Source organism: Gordionus sp. m RMFG-2023, chromosome 1, assembly GCF_954871325.1.
Source record: "Gordionus sp. m RMFG-2023 chromosome 1, tfGorSpeb1-WG-v2, whole genome shotgun sequence".
NCBI classification, from domain to species: domain Eukaryota; kingdom Metazoa; phylum Nematomorpha; class Gordioida; order Chordodea; family Parachordodidae; genus Gordionus; species Gordionus sp. m RMFG-2023.
In genome coordinates, this window is record NC_088775.1 from 56478825 (window position 1) to 56506123 (window position 27299).

A 27299-nucleotide genomic window follows, 5' to 3' on the forward strand; every position below is an offset into this window, starting at 1 on the left:
ATTTAACACGTGATATATGATTTGATTATATGGTGTAATATCGTTGTAAATCTAATATAAAATATTTATGTACAATGAATATTTTTTTAGAAATGCAATGAATAATTTTAGATGTGCAATTTTTAATAATAAAATATATGATTATCATTTTTTATTAAAAATGTAAATTGTTTGAATTTATTTTCAAAAATAAGAGATAATAAAAATCTTGTAATTAGAAGAAGTCATTTAAGGGAACCCGGCCTTAAATTGGAAAAGTATGGGGGCGAAGCCCCCATTAAAATGAGGCCGCTATAAAAAAATGCCCACGAGGCCGTAGCGTCGCCAGTCCGCCTCTGCCAACTATCAATTTATTAAAAATAGGCCGTTACCATTTGCGTGGAAAACAAAATTAGAATCTATAATACAACAACTAGAATCCATGGAGTTTTAGAAAAATAAAATATTCGAATACTGTCTCTTCGTGCCTATACCAAAAAAAGAATGGATCCTTACGAATTTGTGGTTACTTCCGACAAACGGTTAATGCATTTTTATTGATCAATATCCTATACCCAGAATAAATGAGTTATTACGTAATGTAGCAAAGTATACCGTATTAGATTTATCAGAAGCTTATTTTCAAAAAGCTCTAGATAACGAGGCAAAAAGAGCTGTTTGTGATCAACATGTCATTTGGACTTTATTGTTTCAGACGACTTCCGTTCGGAATAACTTCAGCCCCAGCCATTTTTCAACAAGTAATGAATTTGTTATTAAAAGGAATACCCGGTTTAGCAGATTATTTAAACGATATAATAATTACTGGGGAATCAATCAAGATTCATAAAAGAAACCTTATAAATATACTAATGTTAAATAAATTATCAAGATAAAAAAAAAATTATTTATATAGAAATATTGAAATCCGAGGTAATACAATTAGCGAAGAGGGAATCACAACAATAAATAAAAATGAAACGCAATTTTAGACGCACCGTTACCAAAACCATCATAGAATTACAAGCTTTTATCAGTATAATTAATTATTATCAAAAATTTATAAACTATTTTTCCACTATAGCCGCTCCCTTATATATGATATGCTTTTATGTAAAAATGTGCGATGTAAATGGACACATAATGAAACAAACGTAATTAATATATTTCAAAAATTGGTATCAGACATTTATTTTAATAATCCTAAAATGCCGATAATACTAACTGCTGGCACTTCTCAACATGGAATAAGATCAGTTATGTCTCATATGATTAACAGCAAAGAAAAGCCGGTTGGATTGGCTTCTTGCACATTAACTGCAAACGAAATTACAGTCAGATAGAGCATGAGATATTAAAGGTAATATCTAAATTTAAACAATATCTAATTGATAATCATTTTACTATTCACTGATCATAAACCACTTATATTGTTACCTAACCCACCTAAAAGAATAACAGATATGTCTTGAAGATTAGTAAAAGGTTATTACTACTAGTAAATTATGAATTGCCACTTCGAGGAACGAATAATAATAGCAATGTGGATATGCTTTCGCGCTTCTCAGTCGAAGGTAAATCATCTGATTGAGAGGAATTAGATTTTAATTTAATAGCAGCGGATGCTCCGTAATTCATCTCAGCATGATATAAAGTCCCACACAAGAAATAACTCGTTGCTATAAAAGATTCCCATTATATTACAACTGGTTTACCGAAAATAATAGATGAAAATCTTAAACTGTTTTTCCAGCGTCTAAATTAGCTCACGGTGGAGGCAGGGTGATGGTGATTAAGTACCATAATTCCGAAAAATATACAAGTAAATATTATATCCTTTTTACGTATAGGTAGGGTATTATCAAAACAAGATTGTTAGTCCAAGAGAAAATTTGGCGGTCTAATAAAGAATTGTGAATTATGTCAAATACATAGACCTGTGGGCTGGCTAACTCTGGATAATAAAAAACCATAGTCTGGAAATTTTTTGTAAAATAATTAGAGAAATTATTACTGCTTCTAAGATATAAAACTGCAGAGGTTGAATTTGAATTCGAGGAAGATTTTAAAAAAATGCCTAAGTAAAATAGATTTAACATCAGACCTATAGATCTAGACAGCATTGATCTATACCCGGATACCCGTTTTCAAATTGGAAATTCCAATGATATTAATAATAATTCCACGCATATGAAATCCTTAAAATTAAATGTCCCAACACGTTGGCATAGTATATTAATTATGCTAGAAAGCATATCTGGATTAAATATAATCACAACAAAGCCATTTAGTATTTATGCAATCAAACCTACCTATAAATAATATAGCAAAAAAAGGCCTACCACCTAAACTCTGTCATTTTAATCCACACAATCTAGAAATGCTTTAGAGTTTATATCATAAACTAAACAATTCAATAATCAAATATTCAAATTAAACCACCTAGTTATCAACAATTTTGATACCATCATATCTTTTTACCAGTATCAACATTGCCAAATATTTGCAAATTTATGAAGACCTCATATTCTTTAAGTAAAAAACAACAGACCAAATAGATAATACCAACCAACAAAACCTATTTGTCTATTCATTTACTATATCAATGACCAATTCAAATAACCTTAATCAAGCAATGCCATCTTTTTTATATACATCAGAAGTTACCTAATACATATATGGTGAATTCCATATCAAATCAACAAAAAAAAGTCGATTTTCAACCCGACCCCCCTTCAATTCTTTATCCATACAGCAATAAGTTTATCAGAAATCACTTACTCTCTATAGCTTTCTTACAATAGTTGTGTAATTTTATAAATAAATGTGTTCCAGGCATTCTTCTACATGCCAAGGAGCATAATTGCCTTTTAAGGGTTTCTCGTATAATCTGTAAAAATATACCCAGTGAGCTGCTATTCTCATAAAACTATGGGGGTTTGTGGACCATAAATCTACCTGCGGATATATGATTGAGCTTTAAAATACTTTTTAAAGTATCTATTTGATTATCAAAAATTTCCTCTATTCTTCTTTGCAAAGACCTCCTTGAAATTTTTTTTAAATGATCCAACATTAATAAGAATATCTAAATATCATATATATTATTAATCAATAATTTCTCATCAATGTAATAAATTGAGGCTGTTCAAATAGACTCAAAGAATGTGTAAACCCTTGACAATAAATAAATGCACATATCAACTTATCAATTTTATTTTGCGTATTTATTGGTTATATTTATTAATAGCATTAAATTAAATACTGGGTTAAAAATAAATATTTTATGATGGTGGAGTTTGCTGGTTTTTTTCTCTGCTCTTTTAAAATGGCATCTCTAATTTAAAAAACATATATAATCCCTCTCCCAAAATCCCACCATCAGCCTCATTGTGGCGAGGGAGTGGCGTCTTTTGCGGCTAATGGAGGTATAAAAGGTTTATGTGATCTGGGTCTAGAATAGGATAACCGTCTCCTCGACGGGGTGTAGAAACCACTTAAAGGGATTGATCAGGAAGGGCATCCGAATATAAAAACCTTGCTACAAAATTTCCTAATGATTACAACAAACGGGGTACAGATCAAAGTACCACGTATAATTCCTCATTCTCCTACGATAAATAGAAGGATGGTAAACCTGGTGAAACCACGATTCGTGAAAATGAAACTTATGATGGCCATAAACGACCTGTTAATAAGTGGAGAAATCAGTTTACGGGAGATTAAGGGTCGCGACATGGAATGTTGAGATTATGACGGGAAGAGCGGAAGAAGTGGTCGATGCATTGCATAGAAGGCATATAGATGTGTGTTGCATACAAAAGACCAGATGGAAAGGTAATGGCGCAAGAACGATTGACAAGACAAGTGAAAAGTATAAATTCTTATGGCAAGGAAGTAATGATGGTAAGGCTGGAGTTGGGATATTGGTTGCGGAAAAATTGGGTAGAAAGTTATAAATTATTATCTCAGCATATGTTCCTCACGTTGAAAGAAGTGAAGAGAAAAATATATGAAGAGTAGGATATATTCTGGGAAAGTCTATTGGGGGCGACATAGAGACCGGCAAATGAAGAGGGGATTATCCTAACTGGTGATCTGAATGGACATGTGGGAGCGAGTAGTGAGGGTTATGAAGGAGTACATGAAGGATTATGTTATGGCATGAGAAATCTGGAAAAGGAGAGAATTTTAGAGATGTTATGGATATGATTGTTTGTAAACAATGCTTAAGAAAGAATCAGAGAAGCTTGTGACTTATATGTCGGGTAGTACCAAAAATGAGATGGATTATTTGTCATTAAGGAGACGTGATAGATGTATAGTAAAAAATGTGAAAGTGATACCGGGAGAGGAATGTATTAATCAGCATCGACTAATAGGAGATCTTACTTTTAAAGGCAACAGGATCACTAAAAGAGAGTTTGTGCCAAGGCTGAAGGTCTGGAAATTGAAGGAGGAGAATGCTGGACGTCAATTCATTATGACATTGGCGATAAGGGAGGTGGAGGTGGCACAAACATCGTAAATGACAAGTGGGAAGTCATAAAGAAAACCTGGGTGATGACAACTAAGGAAGTATGTGGATGGACAAAAGGACCGCCTAGACATAAGGGGACATGGTGGTGGAATCCGAAGATAGCGAAAGCTATGGATGAGAAATGAAGGTACTTCAAAGAATGGTATAATAGTAAAGAAAATAGTGATAACAATATTTACAAGATGGCGAAGAGAAGTGCTAAGAAATATGGCGAAGACGCAAGAAAAAAAAAGACAGGAGTTTGCTAAAGAAATGGAATGCGCCAAAAAAAAGAAATGTTGTCCGAATGGCAAAGCAGATGGCAAAATAGAGGCAGGATGTGATAGGTGTTAAATGTTTGAAAAACATGGAAGCAAAATGGTGATTGATAGTAGTGTTATTAAAAACACCTGGAAGATCTACAAGGAAGGACTTTTGAACGAAAAAAATGAATGGGATAATGATGTTAGTTGTGCAATGATAGAAGGTCCGGAAGTGTAAATTAAGGACGAAATAAAAAGGCCAGTGGAAAAGATGAATAGAGAGAAGGAAGCGGGTTTAACGAGGGTGATATCAGAAACGTTTAAAAGTTCTGATGACATAGAGATTGAAAGGTTAATGAATTTAACCAATCAAATTGTCACAGAAGGAATTATTTCAGAGGATTGGCGATTTACATTCTTTCTTTCAAATTATTGTTTAAGATATATGCATACGTTTTTGGGGGTCAGGGAGTGGGGGAAGACTAAGGGGATTTTTTATTAGCTTAAAATGATATTCACAAAAAGTGATAAATTTCTGAAGGGGGGTGGGGAATTTCCACTTGCCCCCCCCCCTTTGGCTACGCCTATGATACTATAAAAGTTTTAAAAAAATTTGAGGGGGTTCAGGTTGAAACATTGGTTGATTTGATATGAAATTCACCATAAATATCGTTAGTTCTTATATTAAAAAACACAATATATAATAATTATAGCTAATAAAAATAAACTCATTTAAAATGGGAACTTGAAGTTAAAATATAGGTTATTATCTGGATTCAGGTATCAATGTTTTAATTCAGAGAACAGAAGATGTTTAGATGCAATAGATATTACATCTGATTATTAGATCTGGATAATGAAGATCCTTTCATAGAAGAGTGTTTTGAACTAGATAATTACGATAATGATATGCATGATAAATATTAAAATATTAGCGTAAAACTAAAAATATCCATGTTGGCATAGCATTATCCTCAAAAGTGTGAGAGGGACTAACAAAGCCTCAATCAATATTATGTCAAATATAAGGGAGAAACATGACTTTAAATTGTTTAGTATTGGGATTTATTGGAATATTTACTCAAATCCTAGAATATTTCTAAAAAATCGTGAATATATAATCTCAAAAAGAATGCACCGTAAACTTAGCTTTATTTCAGTAAAATACCCAATTACCTAATCGTTAATAAGACTGATATACCTATCCTTAAACTATATGTTCAATAAATTGGATCATTCATAGATTCCCAATCATTGATCTTCATTCAGGTATTTAATTTTTTTGTATAAAATGTTTTATTTTATAGAAGGTATTGGCAGCAGTTATAGACTTCAGATTTCAAAAGATGAATATAATGAACAATTATACTAGGAAATCTTGTTCATTTTTATGCAATTTCGCTACCGTGCTATGCTATTAGCTTAGATGTAGATGGACCAAATAATAGAATGTGAACAAAATGTTTATTGTGAATCAGATTACATACAAAAAATAGAATAAATTCATCTAATTCTCCTCCGCAAAACGACAGTTTTATCATAGGGTATAGTGATCACTCACAAAATAAAAGGGGGAATTTGGAACAAGAATCATAATTATTTTCTCTTTTATCTTCACTAGTGGATAATAATTTATCCTGTTGGAAAAAGTGAATAGAGCTGCCTTGACTTTCCGTTTTAGCCAAAAAAATAGTATATTTCAGCTATAATCACTTTCGATGAGAATGTATTTTCTGTAGATGAGCTAACCTTAAAACCAAGAAGATCCTCACTATGTCCTTCCAATTTAACTAAAATAATCTCCATAGATGATAACTATAATTTTATGAATTGAATTTAATCTATCACATTATTGGTATTAGAAAAATAAACTTTATATCAAAAAAAAGATTAAATTTAGTGTTCACAAAATTTAAAAAAAAATTAAGTAAGAAAATCGAAAATAGTTTTTTAAGGTAATGAAATTCGGCGCAACACCGATCCAAACGGCGGTGTGAAATCGGCGCGCCGTCTCTCGCCGATAGCTTTAAAGTGAAACGCCATGCCGATAATTTTTCCATCAACGCAGGTCTAAGTATATTACACTCTAAATTTTTTTCAAATAACTATTTAATATGAAAAATATACTAAATCGATATCTAAACACTAATACATAAATACTTTATATTAACAAATAAAATTATATAATAATAGAAATTTTTTTAAATATTGTTAAGATACATCATTAATCGGTTTCTATTATTTCATCTTGGCTCTCCTCCAATTCTTCTGATGTGGTTTCTTCTTCATTAAGATTCAATGGAATATTTTGATTTTCGTCCAAGTGTCGCCTCTTAAAGGGTTCGGAAGTCATGGAAGTTCTTATAATGGCGTAAAATAATACGGGAGGTTCTGGCCTTTTATCCTTAGGCACGACAGTGCAGTTCATAAGGGTTTCTTTCCCATTATGTTTGGATTATAGTAAATTAAATAATCGATAATACTTAGGTAATGATGAAAATTAATTTTGAAGTAAGGAAACTTACACATAATAATTTGGAATGCATTGATAATCATGGTTAATGTCGATTATTAGCCTTTTGAAACACATTATAAGTTATAGGGATTATAGATATGCAAATCACAGCCCGGCCAGATTCGGACAGGGTGTATTTTTAAAAATAATTTCGGTTCCGACTGGTTCGGCCCTAAAAAATATTTTAAGAATTTCGGGCCGGACTTAAATTTTTAAATATGATACCAAGACATTTTGTCAAATAAATTGATATTTTAAATTTCTTTCAAGAAACAGGACGCTAATATTTTTCATTTGCAAAATATTTTTTTACAATAAAAAAAAATTAAAATTTTCTATATTTAAATAAATCCGGGCCGGGCGAACAAATAATTTTCATTATTATTTCGAGTCGAGCTCTTCATGACAAATAAAAAGAATTTTATTCAGGATTGGGCCGGGTCGGACAAATTTTTTTTAAAAAAGATGCAGATCACTAATAGGGATACAAGTCGAGGTTAGGCACGATTAGCTTTATTAAATTTCTCAGCCGACTGCTTAGCAGCAAATAGGGCTGGGGTATTTTAATGTTTTCGGCTCAAGTTCGACTTCTTGGCTACGGGCCTGAAGATATTTTTAATAAGCCATAATTTAGGGCTGAAAAAAATGTGAAAAGATTTTGAAATGTGGTCATGACCAAAGATAATTATATGGGAATATTGGATAAGAAAATTATTACAAAATTAAAATTTTCTACTCCTTTTTCATACTTTGACCTTTATTTATGGTTTCAATCATCCGGCGTTTTTAATAATTTTCACAAGGTGATGTAATTTTAGAATATGAATTTCACACAAGGTTAAAACGTATAAGTAAAGTGTACAAATCGAATGACAATATTGTAAAATGTCTAATAATAGTAATATAGCGTGGGAATAAATAGTTCTATCATTAGTTTTGTTATGTTAGTAAATTTTCGATTATTAGTCCAGATCGCCACTGGATCGATATCACAGGTAGCTTGTAGTTGAGTCTGAGTCCAGGCCTGAAAGTAGCGAAGATTATCACGGTATCTGAAATAATGTCGAATTGCCTATTCAAAGGTCAATGATAGTTCGTATATGTCAATGTTATTATCGTTATCGGATCCGAATAAGAAGTCCTAAGGCCGATCACCCCATCCCAGGACGGTTAGACTGGGTTCTCATCAGTAGGGAAACAATCTATTTGAGATACGATGAAATAATAAATATCGATAACTAGAGAACGAGAGCCCCCTTTTTTATAATCTAGGCTACTAGAATTAGTGAAGATGATGTTCCTAATATTATATTGTCACGATTGTTTGTAACACTTTGCATATGTTTATTGTATTACCTTGTGAAATTTGTTCAATAAAAGAGCCGGGTGTTAAAGCTATAAAGATCAACACACCCATAGAAAAATCTTCCCGTTTCTCTCAAAGTACAGGGAGTTGGAGAAGTACAGGGAGTTGGAGATTTTCAGGGTAAGCATAGTTATTGTATCTACTCTACGAATTAGACAATTTTCGGTTAAAGAGTTTCTTAATGAAAAAAAGAAAAGTCCCAATAAAAAAAAGTAAAAATGTCAATTATAAAAGGACCCATTCAAAAAGGAAAATTATTATTTTTTAAAATATTTTAAAAATAATAAATTTTTTTCTTGTCAATTTTTCTTAAATTTTTATTTTTCCTTCTTATTTTTTTCTAACTTTTTACGATCTCTTTAAGTCATTTTTATTCTCTTTTTGATAATTCGCTTTTGGTCTTTTTAAAAATAATTTCTTTATTTTCCCTTGTCGATTCCCTATTTTTTGTCATTTTTAACAATTCTTTTTCCCTTTTTTCATCAATTTTTGACTTTTTATTATTTTATTCTCCTTATATTTATTAAATTTTTAATTAAATGTTATCTTATAATATTTTGCTTAATATCCCAGAAACTAGGTATCTAGTAGATAATTTGGGTTAGGGGTATCAAAAAGTTAAGGATGTTTATTTTATAATAATTGCTTTGCTTAATTTTCACCAAAACTGGGTTCAATATAATGCTATAACTTTACACATTATATAATAAAAAGTTAATTGATAATATTTTAAAAAGTGGATTAAGTTTAGCATTAATTACTTTTTATTGTTTATTTAGGTCAACAATTTAATTTAGGAAATTTTCCATGAAATTTTTTTATTTTTCAGATTTTTTCAAAATTTTAAAATATTTTATTTGGGTGTTTTTTTATTTTTTCTTAATTTTCTATAACAAAATTAATTTTTTAGGATCAAAAATGGGGAACTTTTTCTGAGGAATAAAAAATATTATAATTTTTTAAAACGGAAAAAAAAAAATTTTTTTTTTAAATTAATGTAAAAATATAATTTTTAAATTATTTTCGGTGATTCAATTAATAAATTTGAATGGTCAGGTTTGGCATGGTAGAAAAAGAGATTTATAGTGAAACCAGGGGCAATATCCTTCTGAAAAGATCTGAACTTTTGACACTTTCTCTGGAATAAAAATTGGCGAGTTTCTGGTTTCGCTTATTGTTATAATCTTAGAAGTTTGGGGATGCGTGTCTGGTATCCTCTGGTAAGACACTGCGTCCAATGGATATCTTATATTATTTTGTTTTTATTACAAATGAAGTGTAGAAGTATATAATTATTAAATTCATAATTTATGGTTGATGGAAATCCAATTGGCGGCAGAAATTTGGAAAGATTTGCGACCAAATAAAAGAAAAACGGACCATTTTTCCTTGGAATTAAAGTTTTCTAACAATATATCAATGAATTAAGCATAATTGGTAGAAACGACAAGTCTAGCTCCTCTTAAGATTCTGAATATCAAACGAGGTTTGGGATAGTCGAGGAATTGGTCAATAAAGGAATTGCAAATTATTGATTTATGGAATCTTTATTGTTGGATTATAATCCAGGGTTAATATAAATTGCTTTATATGGATTGATAGGGAACTGTGTGGAATGGCTTAGAGAGGAATAAAAGATATACTCAGAGTGAAGGCATTTCTATCCATTTACACTTGAGCCCAATGACGTTTTCAATTCTTAGACCGAGTGCAAGGACATCTATCCAACATAGTATATAATGATATTTATATTTAGTAATCAACAAAAAGTCTTATCTGAATGATCTAAATAAATTAGTCATATAGTTTTTGATGTGTATCACTCGTATTAACCCATTTTTATGAATGTCTAACAAACAACATTAGATGATTATTTTAACCCACTTAAAAATTATTTCAATATTTTTAGTTTTTTCAACCATTCAATCTTTTTTATATAGTGCTTTTATAGTGCTTTAAATATTCAATCTTTATCATCTACATATGATTTTATACATATTGGTTTACTGTTTTTTTTGATATATTTTTTGGTTTTGATATACAAATTTTGGTGTGAGGTAAAATTTGTAGGAAAAGATATAAAAATTATTGGATGGATTTTTGTAATGTAATGCTATATCTAGATTGTAGAATTTCTTTCCTTCCAAAAGGGTCAATAATTAATTTAAGTTTATTTTTCGTAGTGAAATAAAAAAAATAGACAAATCAATGAATCTGATAGTAATCATTTGTCTAAAACAAAAGCAAAAAAATATCTTAGAAATTTAACTAAAAGAGTTTCACAGAGATGCAGAGAGTAAGACTCAAATTGAAGATGATGGACAAATATCCAATTCATATACAACTAAAATATCTCGTAAACAATTACTTTCTAGCAACGATTATAATAGCGCAATCTAGAGCAAAAATGTTACATTTTACTAGGAAGAACAGGATGTACTAACCTTTTTGCAAAAAAAAAGTGACTGGACTTCCCAGACTTGATTTAGCTAGGAAAGTACATTGTAAACCTTCACCAGTAAACCTAACGAAATAATCTTATCCATCGATGGATTAATATTCAATGTTAAAAAAACCTCTTTATGCCGCACCAACCTCGAAAAAATAATATCTAAACGACAATTATAATTTAACTAAATTTGATTTCCAATATGTTAATATTTCTAACTTTATATTTTTGATTGCATTCCAAACTTATATAAAAATTTGATTTAATAAATAGATATTGATGTAATGCATGAATCTTACCTGAGTAAAAAGGCAATTTCCTTAGTCTATTTCAGTGAATGAGAAATATATAAATTTATATAGGGGTTTGGCAGGAAATGATTTCAAATAAATTATAAAAAAATGTAATATAATGAATTATAAATTAAATTCATTTTTTAAAATACATAGCTATCGACGCCAATTTTGGCGGCAATTAATTCGTACCGATTTAAATTTTTTAAATACCACAACCGTCGATTGAGGTTTTGGCGCACTGGTCTCGCTATATCTAAACAAACTTTGGTTTCTTGAATTGATAGGCTTCAGTTTTGATGTGTTCTCTTTCTCTTATATTACTAATTCAAATTTATATATCTATCATGTCTCCAAATTTTAGCTGTTTTCAAAATAGTTTTATATAGGTGTAGAACATTGATTTTTACTTTACTTAAGTAATATATTTTTATAACGAGTACCCGGCCATCAACAAAATTATAATTTTTAACAAATATAAATAATTTAAAACTTTATTAGCTATTTTTGAATTATATAATGCAGGTATGTATTATAGAATAATATCTTACTTTGTCATTTAAGTAATATCTTAGTATATAAGATGAATGCCGAAGTTCCATTTCAAGCTCAAGAGCGGCTCCGGCAATAATATCAAGGACTACGGCTTTCACTCCATAGCAGAAAGTGGCAAAGCTCATGCGCCTATGTAAAGGACTTACCACGAACCTAAAAGAGCCCAAACGCAAAGCCAATGACCGCGATAGGCATGAAATCAAACATATCAAAAGGATCGTTAGTGGATATGAATATCTGTGACGCCCTAATCGACAGAGTGCGTATCATCACGATATTAGAACTGGTCCACGGCATGAGCTAATGATCTGTTATTCCAGTTTTCCAGGAGAGGTACATGGATGTCGAAGAGATAAAAGTACCAGCCCTTTCGAGACAAGGGACGGCCCACTCGTGCAACCTCTACCAAGAATGCGACGTCCACCAGTAGTAAGAAGAGGAAGTGATCCCAGCGATAACAAAACCAAATCTATTTCTCCTTTCTTCGCGAACACTTCTTCCTCTTTCTTTCTTCCTCACCCCTCCCCTCCCCCAATACCCAAAGGCCCTTTTCAGGGCCACCAATAACACAACAGCCTTTGTTAGGGTTACCTGAGCAACGGAGATGCTCAAATCCCGGTGAAGGGACCGCCGAACCGGAGGTGAAGAACAGCTCAATTCCCAAGCTGGCAAACGATATGCATATCTCAGAGAATTGAGGTGCCAGCTGTTCTCTCCAGAAGGCGATCAAGGTTCCGACGGCACAAAAAGTAGCAGCAATCTCCCGCCGTCTCCGCTACCGGATTCCGCCGTTGCCAGCCACCAACCCGAATCCTCATTCGATGTGGTTTCCTTAATGTCCGAGGATTCAGGTATCCGGAGTGGAGAATTGACAACCCTTCAACGACCTTCTGAACTTTTCCATGCATCAACGTAGAGGAGGAAAGGAAATCTATCGTAATAACTGGAGAGTGCGCCTTCCAAAGATTTCGACGATTATGGTGCGCCCAAGGTAGGGTCAGTAGCATCCCCCAGATTAATGGCATCTTTTTATTCACGGCCCTACCGCTCAGTGTCAATATAAAAATTCACGTCCTTTCACGCTTACTACTAAAAAAAATTTGACCCGACCCACCTGTTTGCGAAAGACAATATTTTGAGCACGCTGAAAATTCACGGTGTTTTTAAATTTCTCAAAATTTTATTGCTATTTTACGCTTTTTTAAATTTATTCTATCATAATTTTTTTTTTCTTCTCTAATTCCATATTATTATTAATAACACAAAATAATTACAATTCATAAATCAAAATTTTTATTTAGAAAATGAAGATTGTCCATGTTTTTTTATTTCTATTGTGTCCGCCTTTCCTCAAGCGATTCGAAATTGCCAGGGCAAACAAAATTTTACTAGCCACTCAAAAAATGAAATGAATTTTCCTGCTTCCAAAACTTCAAAATATTTGTTTTATGAGCGATGATCTACTGCCATCTTTAGAATTTGATGCTTCATCATCTAGATATTCTCTAAATGTTTCATTTATATTATACGAGTTTTTTATGTGTGTAGGATAAATAAATAAAAAAGTTATAAATGATAGTTGGCATTGAATTATGCTAATCTCTAATTTTATATAATTTCGCATTTTAGAGGTTGTTTTATATATATTTTCCTTTTCTTCGTCTATTAAAAACTTAAGACTTTTGAAATTCGGATCTAGAATTAAGCCTACCTATGTAGTGGCTGCATAATAAATATTTCCTTTATTGAGAAATTATGTCCAGTTTTTTAGGGTTTTGATTATTATTGTATCACCTAGGAGAAGGTTGATAAAATTTTGGCCTTTTTTTAAATTAGAAAAAGAAATCAATTTTGTAATTTTTGTTTCCTTAGATAAACTTCATTTATTATGGGACGAGAATCTGCGCTCAGGTTATCGGGTATTCTTTGAATATTGATAAAAATTTAAGCATGTGCATAAGCCTTTGCAATCATTGTACTAAGTATATTTATTATGATCATCAAGTGGTAAATCATTCAAAAAATTTTGTATAAAGGTCAGACCCTTTAATATATATTCAAACTATTGAGACGAAACGGAAAAGCTTTAAAAATAATATCCCAAGAACAGATATAGAGAAAAAACAAATTAATATTTAAATGTATATATTTTTTAAAAAATTTGTTAGTTAATCTAAATGTAAGGGAAAAATTATTGTTATTTATACATATATAAAATAATCATAATTGAGTATTTTAGATTTAAACAATAAGTTATTAAGATGTTTAATCTTCAAGTAAATTTTGAATGATTATAATTTGAGTGCAAATGATTAGTATATATGTCGTATTGGGATATGGAATCATGTGAGATTCGGAATCCCAACGTAGAAATTCAAGTTCGGGATCTTCTTTTTTTTCCGAATCCCCATGAAAAAAATAAATAATATAATTACTTTTTCTTCTTTTTTTTGCGGCTGGCACCATATAATTAAAAGGCCAAAATAAGGGATTTAAAAAAAGTAAATAATTTAAGGCATATAAATGAATGAAAAGGGATGAGGTTGATAAAAAATACCGGTTTTAGAGGTTTAACGGTTCGGTTCAGGTTCGGTTTGGATTCCTGAGGTTAAGACTTTTTTGTTTTTAAAAATATTAAAAAAAATATTTATAAAAAATCCGAATTATTGCAACAATTATTCAATGCAATATGGCATTCCATTGAACATTGCAGGGACCCGAGCCGTAATTCAGTATGTAAAAAATTATAATGGTTACGTTTTGGTTACGGTTCTTGAGAAGAAATTTATAAAGGTTCGGTTCGGTTCAGCTAATTATAAAGGTTCATTACGGTTAGAAAATTTTTTTTATTGAAGCAACACCATCTCCTAATTTATTTTTATTATAAGCATCTATGAATTATATATAAAAAAATATATAAGATTCAAAATAACTAATTTTTAAATATATTATTTGAACTTATAAGTAATATATTTTCAAGTATAAATGGATTCCTTTTTGTTCGTTGTGACTAGTGTTGTTAATTAGTCGAGTTCTTTCGACTATGACTAATAGTAGTCATGGAAATCGACTAAAACGACTAACTTAGTCGACTAAAACAACTAATTTAATCGACTAAAACAACTAATTTAGTCGACTAAAACAACTAATTTAGTCGACTAAAACGACTAATTTAGTGGACTAAGTTGATCTATTTAAAAATATATATGTTAAATTAAATAAATTAGGATGTATCATAGAAAAGTGACAATTGTCATACTCATAATCGTTTTGAAGTTTTTTGAGTTATTTAAGTAAATAAGTATAAAAATATTTTGTAACCATGTTAAATTTAAATTTCAGTGAAGATGTACCATAGAAAATTAACAATCAATCGTAATTTTTGAACTTTTTTAAAATAAATAAATAAAAATATATATTGTAAATGTTAAAGTTATGAAGTTTTTTGAATAAAAAGAATTTCTTATCTTATGATTTGAATATTAAAATGTGAGACGAATATTAAAATTATTGTTAACGAACTTGAATGTACTGAGAATATTATTGTTAATTTTAATTTTGCATATAAAATTTTTTTTGAATATTAATTATTTTTTGTGAATATTTAATCTGTTAACACATATAAACGCCGAAAATTTGAATCGATAATTATTCATTTTTTTTCTTATTAAATAAATTTGGAACTACATAGTTTGGATTATTAAAATTGGATTACTAAAGTATTAATTTATATTTAAGACATTAATATTTATCTTTCTATTCACACCAAAAACATCGAAATTTAACACTGGTCCGAAGTAAACGTACTCAGGGACCTCAGATTTTCAGTCTAATAAGTATACAATACAATTATATCTAAAAGAAATAAAGTGTGAAGAAAAGTCAATTTGGTTATACCATGGTATTTAAGGTAAAAGATTTTGTATTTAATGTCATATTCTTGTTATGTATGTATAATAATATTAGTTAGTTTTCTTAATGTAATTAATTTCGGTCGTATTATTAAATTATTTCTTATTAAGGTTTTAGTAAATTCATTATAATGTACATTAGTCAAATGATTTTAAGGAATCTTTTAGTAGAAAATATAATGTTAATAATTTTGGTGGTTATGGTGTTGGCTTTTATATTAGGTTAAATTATAGGAAGAAATAATTGGTGGAATTTTTTTTAAACTATCTCTTTATGTAATTATGTAAATAGTGAAATAATAAAGAGTGATGTCGATAAATTTAAGTTACCTAGTATAGAAGATAAACAAGAGATAGTTCTCGATAAACTTAGAAATCGAACACCAGAGTTTTTGATTAAATATAGAGACAAAGAGAATTAGATTTCAAGAGATATAAAGTCTTTAGAGGTAACACCCGTTGAAATCAACAAACAGATAATTAAGAAGACAGTAGAACAGGAAGAGATTATCGAAAATAAATACAGCCATGAAATAAGTATGATTGTAGATCAATACTTGGAGGTTTTTAAAGAAGAGTTAGGCACGCTAAAAGATGTTAAAGTAGATATAAAATTATTAGAAAATTACCAGCCTAAATTTTGTGGAGTAAGGAGATTGCCTTTTGGTTAAAAGAAGTCGATAAATTAAATAAATGATTAAAAGAAGGCATAATAAGACATATAGTGCATAGCGATTGGGCGACACCGTTAGTCCCCATTAGAAAAGCAGATAATAGTTTAAGATTATGCATAGATTATAGAGTTTCGTTAAATCCATGGATTAGCACAGTTAGTTATCCATTACCGAGGATAGAGCAATTATTGGCAAATCTAGAAGGAGCAACAATTTTTTCGAAGATTGATTTTTCTAACGTTTATTTACAGATTAAAGTTAACGAGAACACGAGTAAGATCTTGACAATTACGACGCATAGAGGATTATTTGCATTTTGTCGTTTACCATTCGGTTGTTTCGGCTGCGATATTTCAGAGAACCATGACTTCTTTATTTCAAGGATTGAAAGGAATTATATATTATTTAGATGATGTTTTAATGTCAGGTAGAATCGAAGAAGAACATAATTCTAGAACAGTTAAGATGTTAGATATAATATTAGAGAATGGTTTAAAAGCTAATATGAAGAAAAGCGTTTTCGGAGTAAGAGAAATAAAGTACTTAGGACATTTTATAAAAGGAAACGTAATTACTCCGATTGCCAAGAATATAGACAAGATAGTAACCATGAGAGCGCCAAATAATAAGTCTGAATTACAGTCGTTTTAGGAGCTACAAATTAATACCATCGTTTTATTCAAGATTTTGCTGAAATTGCTACACCATTATATAGTCTATTAAAGAAAAATAAAAGGTTTGAGTGGAGAGCAGCACAGGAAGAAAGTATTGAAAAATTGAAAATAAAGTTGGTAGAGAAACCTATTTTGAATTACTTTAATGAGGAATTCGATATTGTTTTAGCAGTGGACGCATATACTGAAGGTATAGGAGGAGCTTTATTACAAATAATTGATAATGTAGAAAGGCCGATTTTATTTGTGTCAAGACAGTTTAATAAGGCTGAAAGAAATTATCCAACTATAGAAAGGGAAGTCTTAGCAGTCAAGTTTTAACCAAATGTAGAGAGTATTTGTTAGGCCGAAGATTTTTGTTATATACGGATCACAAACCGCTGGTAGGGCTTTTTAAAAGAGATAATAAGGAGTTGATGATGTCACCAAGGTTACAGAAATGGCTTATGTTGTTAGGGAATTTTGATTTCGAAATAAGATTCAGAGCGGGTAAACAAAATTGTTTACCAGATATATTATCGAGATTGTGTGATAAGGACATGGAAGACAAGGATATAGAGCCAATAATAAATAGTTAAGAATATAGTGAAGAAGATGAACTAAATAGTAATGTGATAAGAGCTTTAAAGGTAGACACAAGAAAAAGGCCGATTACTTCATAACTAGTAGACAAGATTTCCCAGCAAGATGAAGAATTAATGAGAATTAGAGCCTGTTTGAAGGGAGATAAAGAATGGGAAGGTAGAGACCAGGCCTTTAAAAACAGTAGAAGTGAATTGAATATAGAAGACAATTGTTTAATGAGAGGATATCGTTTAGTGATACCAAGTAGGTTAAGGAAATACATGTTAGCAGCCGTACATACAGGACATCAGGGCATAGAAAGAATGAAGAATAAGGCAAGGGAATACATTTGGTGGCCCAGAATGAATAATGAAATTGAAGAATTAGCTAAGAGTTGTGAAACATGTAATAAGTGTGAGAATGTACCTGCAAAAGTTAGGGGAGACAAATGGCCAGAGACAGATGTACCATGTGAAAGAATACACGTAAATATTTTAGAAAATGAAAGGAAGAAGTATTTTATAATGGTAGGTTCAAAATGGATAGATTGTCAACAGATATCTGGTCTGTCGACGAAAGTAGCATTGAATAAGGTAAAAGACTTCGTAAGTAAATATGGATTAATGAAGACCTTAGTATCAGATGGTGGTACAGCATTTATAGGCAGAGCATTTGACAAATTTTGTGATAGATGGAAGATTGAGCATTTATTAGCACCACCATTACCCAAGAAGTAATGGACAAGCGGAGAGAATGGTAGCTATAGTTAAGAGTTGTTTAAAAAAGGAAAAATATGGAGAAGGAAAATGGTGGTTATTACTATTAGCGTACAGCAATACCAAGAGAAGCAAAGGATACTCACCAGCAGAGATATTTCTAGGTAGAAAAACTAGAACTGTATTAGATTTTCTGAAAGAAAGAATAGAACAGAAAGAAGTTATAATTAATGATAGATTTAAAATCGGAAGCCTAGTATGGATACTACTTTTTGATGGCCCAGTTAAATGGGGGAAAGGTATAGTGAAGAAGAATATAGGAAGATATAAAGTTGAGGTAGAAATTGAAGGAAGAGTAGGACTAGTTTCGAGGCATATTAAACAATTAAGACTTAGGTGTATAGGTTAGGAATATTAGACGGTGTGAATCGATTAAATTGCTTTGGTTTGGGAATTCTGATAGACATAATTGATTTGTTTTTTAACAAGTCTGCGAGAGTTATAAGAATCATGATGTTGGGAATGCTGATAGACATAATTGATTTGTTTTTTAACAAGTTTATGAGAGTTATGAGAATCATTAGTTGGGAATGATGATAGACATATTTGATTTATTTTTTTAACAAGTCTGCGAGAGTTGTTGGGAATGATGTTAGACATAATTGATTAGTTTTTCTTAACAAGTCTGCGAGAGTTATGAGAATCATGATGTTGGGAATAATGATAGAATTGACTGATTAGTTTTTGTAACAAGTCTGTGAGAGTTATGATAATCATAATGTTGACGTATGATGTACACAATTAGTGGAATAGGTCGGCTGAAGGGATGAACAATTTGATATTACATCTGACATAAGGTAAGAGAGAATGAGAGAGGTATAAGTTAGTACGAGAATAATTATGAGTATTTAGAATTAGGAAGTAGGTGAATTATATGAGATAAATAAATGATAATATATAGTATATATTTAGCTTAATTTCGTTACAGATAACTTCTTATGTTCAAGCGGGCAACTTTATTATTAAGATAGAAATAGGAATGGTTGATGGATCGTCAGAATTTAGAAGATGGGTAGACACAGCCAGAGAAAAGGCGCAGACCAGGTATGGAGATATGACGGTAGACAGACCCGCAGGTTGGTCATACAATCGAAGAAGAGAACTGGATTGGGGAACACGAAGAAGAATGGGAGATGATAGACTTACGTCAAATGGCGTATTAGCAAGAAATAAAAGTTATATTTTTTCTTATTTATACGCATTTTCCGAATCGATAAAAAAGTTACGAAAATTTAACGAATTATTTAAAATTTGTATTTATAATAAAATGGATGTATAAATAATATCGTGAACGAAATTTAGTAAACTATAAAGCAATATGAAAATTTAAAATACATAAATCTTTATATATCAGATTTTAGAATGTCACCAAAAAGTACTACCATAGTACCTTACTTATTTCCCAATATTTAGTTGACTTAAAAATAGTTCATACCAAAGGTAAATTGTTGATATAGACAAATTTATAAACCTTTTCAATAGATTCAAAAACTTTTCTTTTAAATATGAAAGAAGGAGATATATTTTTATCCTGTAAAGATTTACAAGATGCTATAAAGCAATATGAAAATTTAAATTGCATAAATCTTTATATATCAGATTTTAGAATGTCACCAAAAAGTACTACCATAGTAATACCTTACTTATTTCCCAATATTTAGTTGACTCAAAAATAGTTCATACCAAAGGTAAATTGTTGATATAGACAAATTTATAAATTTATTTAATAGATTTAAAAACTCTTCTTTTAAATATGAAAGAAGGATATATCCTTGACAAATAATTTGTTTTTCATGAATGTAATTTGCAAATGGAATTGACATCCTTGTTTTATAGACATGTAATTGCGTAGACCTGTGGATTTTGTATTGTACTTTCCACCAAATATACAAAGAAATTTTGTGCTTTTATATCTAAATTTTTCAAAATGAGGTGATTTTAAAATTTTTGAATCTGATATATAAAGGTTTGTGTAATTTAAATTTTCATATTGCTTTATAGCATCTTGTAAATCTTTATAGGATAAAAATATATCTCCTTCTTTTATATTTAAAAGAAGAGTTTTTAAATCTATTAAAAAGGTTTATAAATTTGTCTATATCAACAATTTACCTTTGGTATGAACTATTTTTGAGTCAACTAAATATTGGGAAATAAGTAAGGTAATACTATGGTAGTACTTTTTGGTGACATTCTAAAATCTGATATATAAAGATTTACGTATTTTAAATTTTCATATTGCTTTATAATTAACTAAATTTCGTTCAAGATATTATTTATACATCCATTTTATTATAAATACAAATTTTAAATAATTCGTTAAATTTTCGTAACTTTTTTATCGATTCGGAAAATGCGTATAAATAAGAAAAAATAAAACTTTTATTTCTTGCTAATACGCCATTTGGCGTAGGTCTTTCATCTCCCAAGAAGAATGTCGTGTTAGTATTGTGGGGGAGATCATATTTTACGGAGGTGTCCCACGATTAGCGTAGACAATAACATATTAGCAGTACAGGAGGAGGAACCGATGGGAGGACAAGGTAGCAGTTTACGAGTGGTAGAATAAGTGAAAAGGTAAAGTTATGAAGTTTTTTGAATAAAAAGTATTTTTTATTTTATGATTTGAATATTAAAATGTGAGACGAATATTAAAATTATTGTTAACGAACTTGAATGTACTGAGAATATTATTGTTAATTTTAATTTTTCATATAAAATTTTTTGTGAATATTTAATCTGTTAACATATATAAACCCCGAATTTGAATCGATAATTATTTATTTTTTTTCTTATTTAATAAATTTGGAACTACATAGTTTGGATTATTAAAATTGGATTACTAAAGTATTAATTTATATTTAAGACATTAATGTTTATCTTTCTATTCATACCAAAAACATCGAAATTTAACAGTAAACATGTTAAATTCAATGATAGTTAAATTAAAATTTCAGTGAAGATGTACGATAGAAAAGTGACAATTGTCATAATCGCTATTTTTAATCTTTTTTTGATTTTTTTCAAAGCAAATAGGTAAAAATATATATCGAAACATGTTATATTAAAGTTATAGTGAAGATGTACCTTAGAAAAGTGACAATTATCATAATCGTTTGTGAACTTTTTTGAATTTTTTCAAAGAAAATAGGTAAGAATATATATTGTAAACATGTTAAGTTAAAATTTCAGTGAATATGTACCATAGAAAAGTGACAATTGTCATACTTGTTATCTTTTAACCTTTTTGAATTTTTTCAAAGAAAATAGGTAAAAATATATATTGTAAAGATGTTAAAATAAAATTTCAGTGAAGATGTACCATAGAAAAGTGACAATTGTCATAATTGTTATTTTTTAACTTTTTTAAAACAAATAAGGAAAAATATATATGTAAAGATGTTAAAATATAATTTCAGTGAAGATGTACCATAGAAAAGTGACAATTGTCACAATTGTTATCTTTTAACTTTTTTAAAACAAATAGGTAAAATTACATATTGTAAAGATGTTAAAATAAAATTTCAGTGAAGATGTACCATAGAAAAGTGACAATTGTCATAATCGTTATTTGTGAACTTTTTTTAATTTTTTCAAAGAAAATAGGTAAAAATATATATTGCAAACATGTTAAGTTAAAATTTCAGTGAAGATGTACCATAGAAAAGTGACAATTGTCATAATTGTTATCTTTTAACCTTTTTGAATTTTTTCAAAGAAAATAAGTAAATATATATATTGTAAAGATGTTAAAATAAAATTTCATTGAAGATGTACCATGTGACAATTGTCATAATTGTTATCTTTTAACCTTTTTGAATTTTTTTAAAATAAATTGGTAAAAATATATATTGTAAAGATGTTTAAATAAAATTTCAGTGAAGATGTACCATAGAAAAGTGATAATTGTCATAATCGTTATTTGTGAACTTTTTTGAATTTTTTCAAAGAAAATAGGTAAAAATATATATTGTAACCATGTTAAATTAAAATATTATGAAGATACCACAGAAAAGTGACATATGTCATAATCATTATTTTTGAAATTTTTTGAATTTTTTCAAAAATAAGTAAAAATATTTATTGTAAACATGTTAAGTTAAAATTTCAGTGAAGATGTACCATAGAAAAGTGACAATTGTCATATTTGTTATCTTTTAACCTTTTTGAATTTTTTTAAAACAAATAGGTAAATATATTTATTGAAGATGTTAAAATTTCAGTGATGGTATACCATAGAAAAAGTGACAATGGTCATAATCGTTATTTGTGAACTTTTTTGAATTTTTTCAAAGAAAATAGGTAAAAATATATATTGTAACCATGATAAATTAAAATTTTAGTGAAGATACCACAGGAAAGTGACAATGTCATAATCGTTATTTTAAAACTTTTTTGAATTTTTCAAAGCAAATAGGTAAAAATATTTATTGTAAACATGTTAAGTTAAAATTTCAGTGAGATGTACCATAGAAAAGTGACAATTGTTATAATATTATTTTTCAACTTTTTGGAATTTTTTTAAAGCAAACTGGTAAATATATATTGTAAACATGTTAAATTAAAATTTTAGTGAAGATACCACAGAAAAGTGAGAATTGTCATAATCGTTATTTTTGAACTTTTTTGTTAAAACGAGCTGACTTTTAGCTTTCGCCCGTTTATCTTATTAGGCGAGGAGGAGAGCACACTTTTTAATTACATAACCATTTAAATTTGAAAGTAAGGAGATTGATTTGTAAATCTACATGTATAAATAAATTTCTTGATTTGAAAACTATTTAAATAAAAAAAAGATTAAGTTTTGTTAATGGGTTATTTGAGTAACCCCCAGACCCGTTTGGGTCTAAAAATTGACTAAACCAGCTCTGATCACGAGCCTCGGGAAATGACACGGGGTTCAAACACTTAATTCCTACGCCTAAAAAATGCGAACATGTATTTTCTTTGAAAAATAATACAAAACGATACTGAATTTGTAATTATTTATATAAAGTATTTAAGAATAAATGGTGAGGGGGGGGGGGGGGGGGGGCTAAACCTTTTTTCACAAAATCGATTTTCATAATTCTCGCTCAAAAAAAAATTTTCTCGCAATTCATCAGACGTACCACGTTTTCTTTAAAAGTCAAAACAAATCTTTTCCTCTTTTAATAATCTTTTTCAAAAAAGCAAAAACATAGCCATTCATGGTACATTTCCCCTATAATGTCAATATTATTTTTAATATCATATAATAAAATATCGAATCCCGGAAAAAACCCACGGAAAAAAACTGCGATTTTTTTTTCGAATTTACTTAAGACCTAATAATAGCGGTATATTTTTATTTGGATTAAATTAGTATTTTAGAAAAAAATCAAATATAATTTAATAATCAATTCTTTTAGGCCCCAATTCATTACTTAAAGATTACTCATATACCCTCCATAAAAAATGCTGATGTTCAAATTGGTAGTGGCACAAAAAAATACTCAAGTAAAATAAGCCATGTATTACTAATTTTATTAAAAATTATTTGCAATAATAAATACAATATCCATCCTTAATTACTATATTAAATAGACTAAATTTGACAAAATTTGCAATAAGATCTGTTTATTTAATTGAAAAATCATTATGTATATACAAATTTAATAATTTAGAATAATAATTATATCGGTTGACATCAAATAAAGGTGAAAATCGCTCTCATAAAATCTAATCTGGAAGGCTTTGCACCCCATCACGGTATTCCTCGTTTCTTTAACCGAATCTGGGTATTATAACTCTGCGATTTTGTTTTGGTGCCCAACTACCTACACGCCATCGTTCAAGTTTCGTTTCATCGGCAGCCACCTCGCATTTCATTTTTTTTAATCAATATCCAGATTGATGGGCGTTTATTCCCAACCAGAGATGATTCCAATCTTCACATTGATTATTTGTGGGTTCTTCATCGAATCGGGTGCTCTCATTCACGTTCCAAGTTTCTGGAGGAAGTCGAGGCCCAATTCGACGTGTCTAGGATTGATAATTGCTACTTGTGACCTTCCTTGACTCCATTGATGTAATTTTTATCGAAATATTCAAGAATTTCTTTACCATTGGTCGGAGTAACCGATCTCAGGAATGCCATAGCATTGCCCATATCACATAAAGGAACAAATGCTAAGCCGTCCATCATGCCACAAAAGAAGCTTAGGGCTTCATCGATTCTGTATTGGCTTTCCAGACCTAGCTTTTGTATTTTTCTATGGGTACTTTGACACAATTGGTAAAGCATTTTCTAATTATGTGACCCATAATTGAAAAAAAAAATAAAATAATTTAACATATTAATGATCATACCAATGACAGTTTTAACCGCGCTCATAGAAAACTTTTCGAAATCCATGTATATATATAATGGATCAGGAAATAAATCCTTTTCTTGACATTTAGACATATTATTTCGAATATTTTTTCGTAAAATTTTGTGTTTTTTTTTGGAGTACTGATATATAATTGCAGAAAATTTTTTGGGGACATAAAATTTACACCCATAACAATATAATATGCCATGAGCAGTCACTTATAAATTTATTTATCAAAATTAATTATTGCTAGGTATTCTAAAAAATTTAAATGAAAATTGAGAAAAAAAAAATTGAGAAAAGATCAGAAAAATAAAGATTAAAATGAAGGAAAAATGGGAAGAAAAATATAAATTGAGAAAAAAATTTAAGAAAATTTGACAAGAAAATTTTTTTAAAAATTAACGATTTTCCTTTATTTGAATGGGAATTTTTTTCCGGGTTTATTTGTACATTTTTTAAATTATTTTAGAAAATATATGACCAATCCCTCCCTTGTCACTCTTTTCCATTGTTATTTAAAATTTATAACAATAGCAAGATTTTTTGGTTCTTTAAATTATTTCAATTTAAATCGTATTATTTATATTATATTTATTATCTTAAATTATGATTATAGCGCCTAGATGGCACCAGTAAGTTTTTGTTTTTTATTTTAAAAATAATTCATATATTTTAAAAAATTTTTACCCCGTTTCTATTTCCAAAAATAAATCTATTTTTTAAAATAATCTAATAACAAATAAATGATTCAGTCTTAAAAATTTCATTAGTGTTGTTAAACGACTGAGTCGAGTTGATTTGGTCGAAAACGTCTAAGATTTGCGTCGAAAAAATAGACCCAAACTGACTTGAGCTATGAACTCAAGTCGACTCATATCGTGATTTCAAATTAGTTTTTATTATTAATTAACAATACAATTATTTTTTTAATTTAGACTTCCAACTAGAGTAAGTCGTGAATAGAAATTACAAGCATTAATTATTATTTATTTATTTTTAGTAAAATAATTTATTTTATTTATATTTAAATATTTATTATATTTTTTTAAAGAAATGATATAATTTAATATTTTTTATTTTATTAATATATTATGAAAATGAATATTTATTTGATATCTTTTAATAAAAAAATGATAAGCTGCAATGCAAGTTAAGTAATATCATTTTTGTTACAATTAATTAGTGATTTTCACGCCCAAATTTTAAGCAAAATTTGATTTGATTTGAATTTTAAATGATTTTTTCTTTTTTGTTAATAAACTTTTTTTATTAATTTTTTGTAAATTTTATTTAAATAAACAATTTTTTAGTTGAAATCTTTTATTTATAGGTTTATTTTTATCATTTTTGTAAAATTATCTATTTTTTTAGTATATAAGAACTATTAAAATAATTTATTTTTAAATATTTATATTAAACTTTTATAAGTTATTTTACATGATCGTCTTTGTGATAATTGTCATGTTATTTTTTAACATTTATGAAATCTTTGACAGAAAAGGATAAAAATATAATTTATATTATAAAGATGTTAAATTATAAATTCAATGATGATGTTCCTTTCTAAAAATGACATTTATCATAATTTGTATTTTTAAACATATTAGTTTATTTTTGACGCTAATGGGTAAAAACATAAATTGTAAATATGTTAAATTAAAATTTCAGTGAAGATGTACCCTAGATAAGTGACAATTGTCATAATCGTTATTTCTAAAGTTTTTTGAAATTTTTTGACGCATATAGGTAAAAATATAGATTGTAAATACGTTTAAGTAAAAATTCAGTGAAGTTGTACCATAGATATGTGAAAATTGTCATAATCGTTATTTTTTAACTTTTTTCAATTTTTTTAAAGTAAATAAGTAAAAATATATATTGTAAAGATGTTAAAATAAATTTAGTGAAGATGTACCATAGAAGAGTGACAATAAGTGATCTACATCGGGCCTAATTTTTCAAGCCCGGCCCGAAATTTTTTAAAAAGTTTTGCCGGCCCGGCCCGAACCCGAAATTTTTTTTAAAAAAATTTACCGACCCAGCCCGGCCCGAATTTATTTAAATATAGAAATTAATCTTTATAATTACTCAAAATAAAAGACATATGTTATATGTATATTAGTTTCAATAAATAAAATCAAATATTTTTATCTTACATAAAAAATTCAATATAAAATTGATAAATTTAGATATATTTAAAAATATATTCAAGGTTCGACCCGACCCGGTCCGAATTTTTTTAAAAATATTAGGCCCGGTCCGAACCCGATTATTTTAAATAAAATTAGGCTCGAACCCTACCCGAAGCCCGTTCGGGCTAGGCCTAACTTCGCAGATCTCTAGTGACAATGGTCATTAACGTTATTTTTTAACTTTTTTTGAAGTAAATCGGTAAAAATATATATTGTAAAAATGTTAATTAA

At 29.0% G+C, this 27299-nt stretch overlaps 2 protein-coding genes across 4 annotated transcripts in view; one reads left to right on the plus strand and one right to left on the minus strand.

Annotated features, from left to right (window-relative positions):
• Positions 1-3731: 3731 nt before the first annotated feature.
• On the plus strand, positions 3732-4644 carry LOC135927710 (uncharacterized). The gene is made up of 2 exons (XM_065463884.1): positions 3732-3908; positions 4399-4644. Exons 1-2 carry the CDS (start codon positions 3732-3734, stop codon positions 4642-4644), a joined length of 423 nt encoding a protein of 140 aa, XP_065319956.1.
• A 2201-nt stretch (positions 4645-6845) lies between these two features.
• LOC135923025 (uncharacterized) overlaps positions 6846-27299 on the minus strand; it is a 62363-nt gene continuing 41909 nt past the window's right edge. For 2 of the 3 annotated variants that reach the window (XM_065457612.1, XM_065457610.1), the window contains one exon: positions 6847-7197. In XM_065457612.1, the coding sequence (XP_065313684.1) occupies positions 6986-7197 (212 nt within the window). In that variant the 3' untranslated portion in view covers positions 6847-6985. Of the gene's footprint in view, positions 7198-27299 lie in introns of all 3 variants that reach the window. The other variant, XM_065457611.1, reaches the window with a different exon arrangement.

Coding starts and splice junctions, on each gene's coding strand:
- LOC135927710 (XM_065463884.1), top strand. CDS start 3,732: ATGACGGGAAGAGCGGAAGAAGTGGTCGATGCATTGCATAGAAGGCAT. Junction 3,909..4,398: donor AGGCTGGAGTTGGGATATTG/GTTGCGGAAAAA, acceptor GATCACTAAAAG/AGAGTTTGTGCCAAGGCTGA.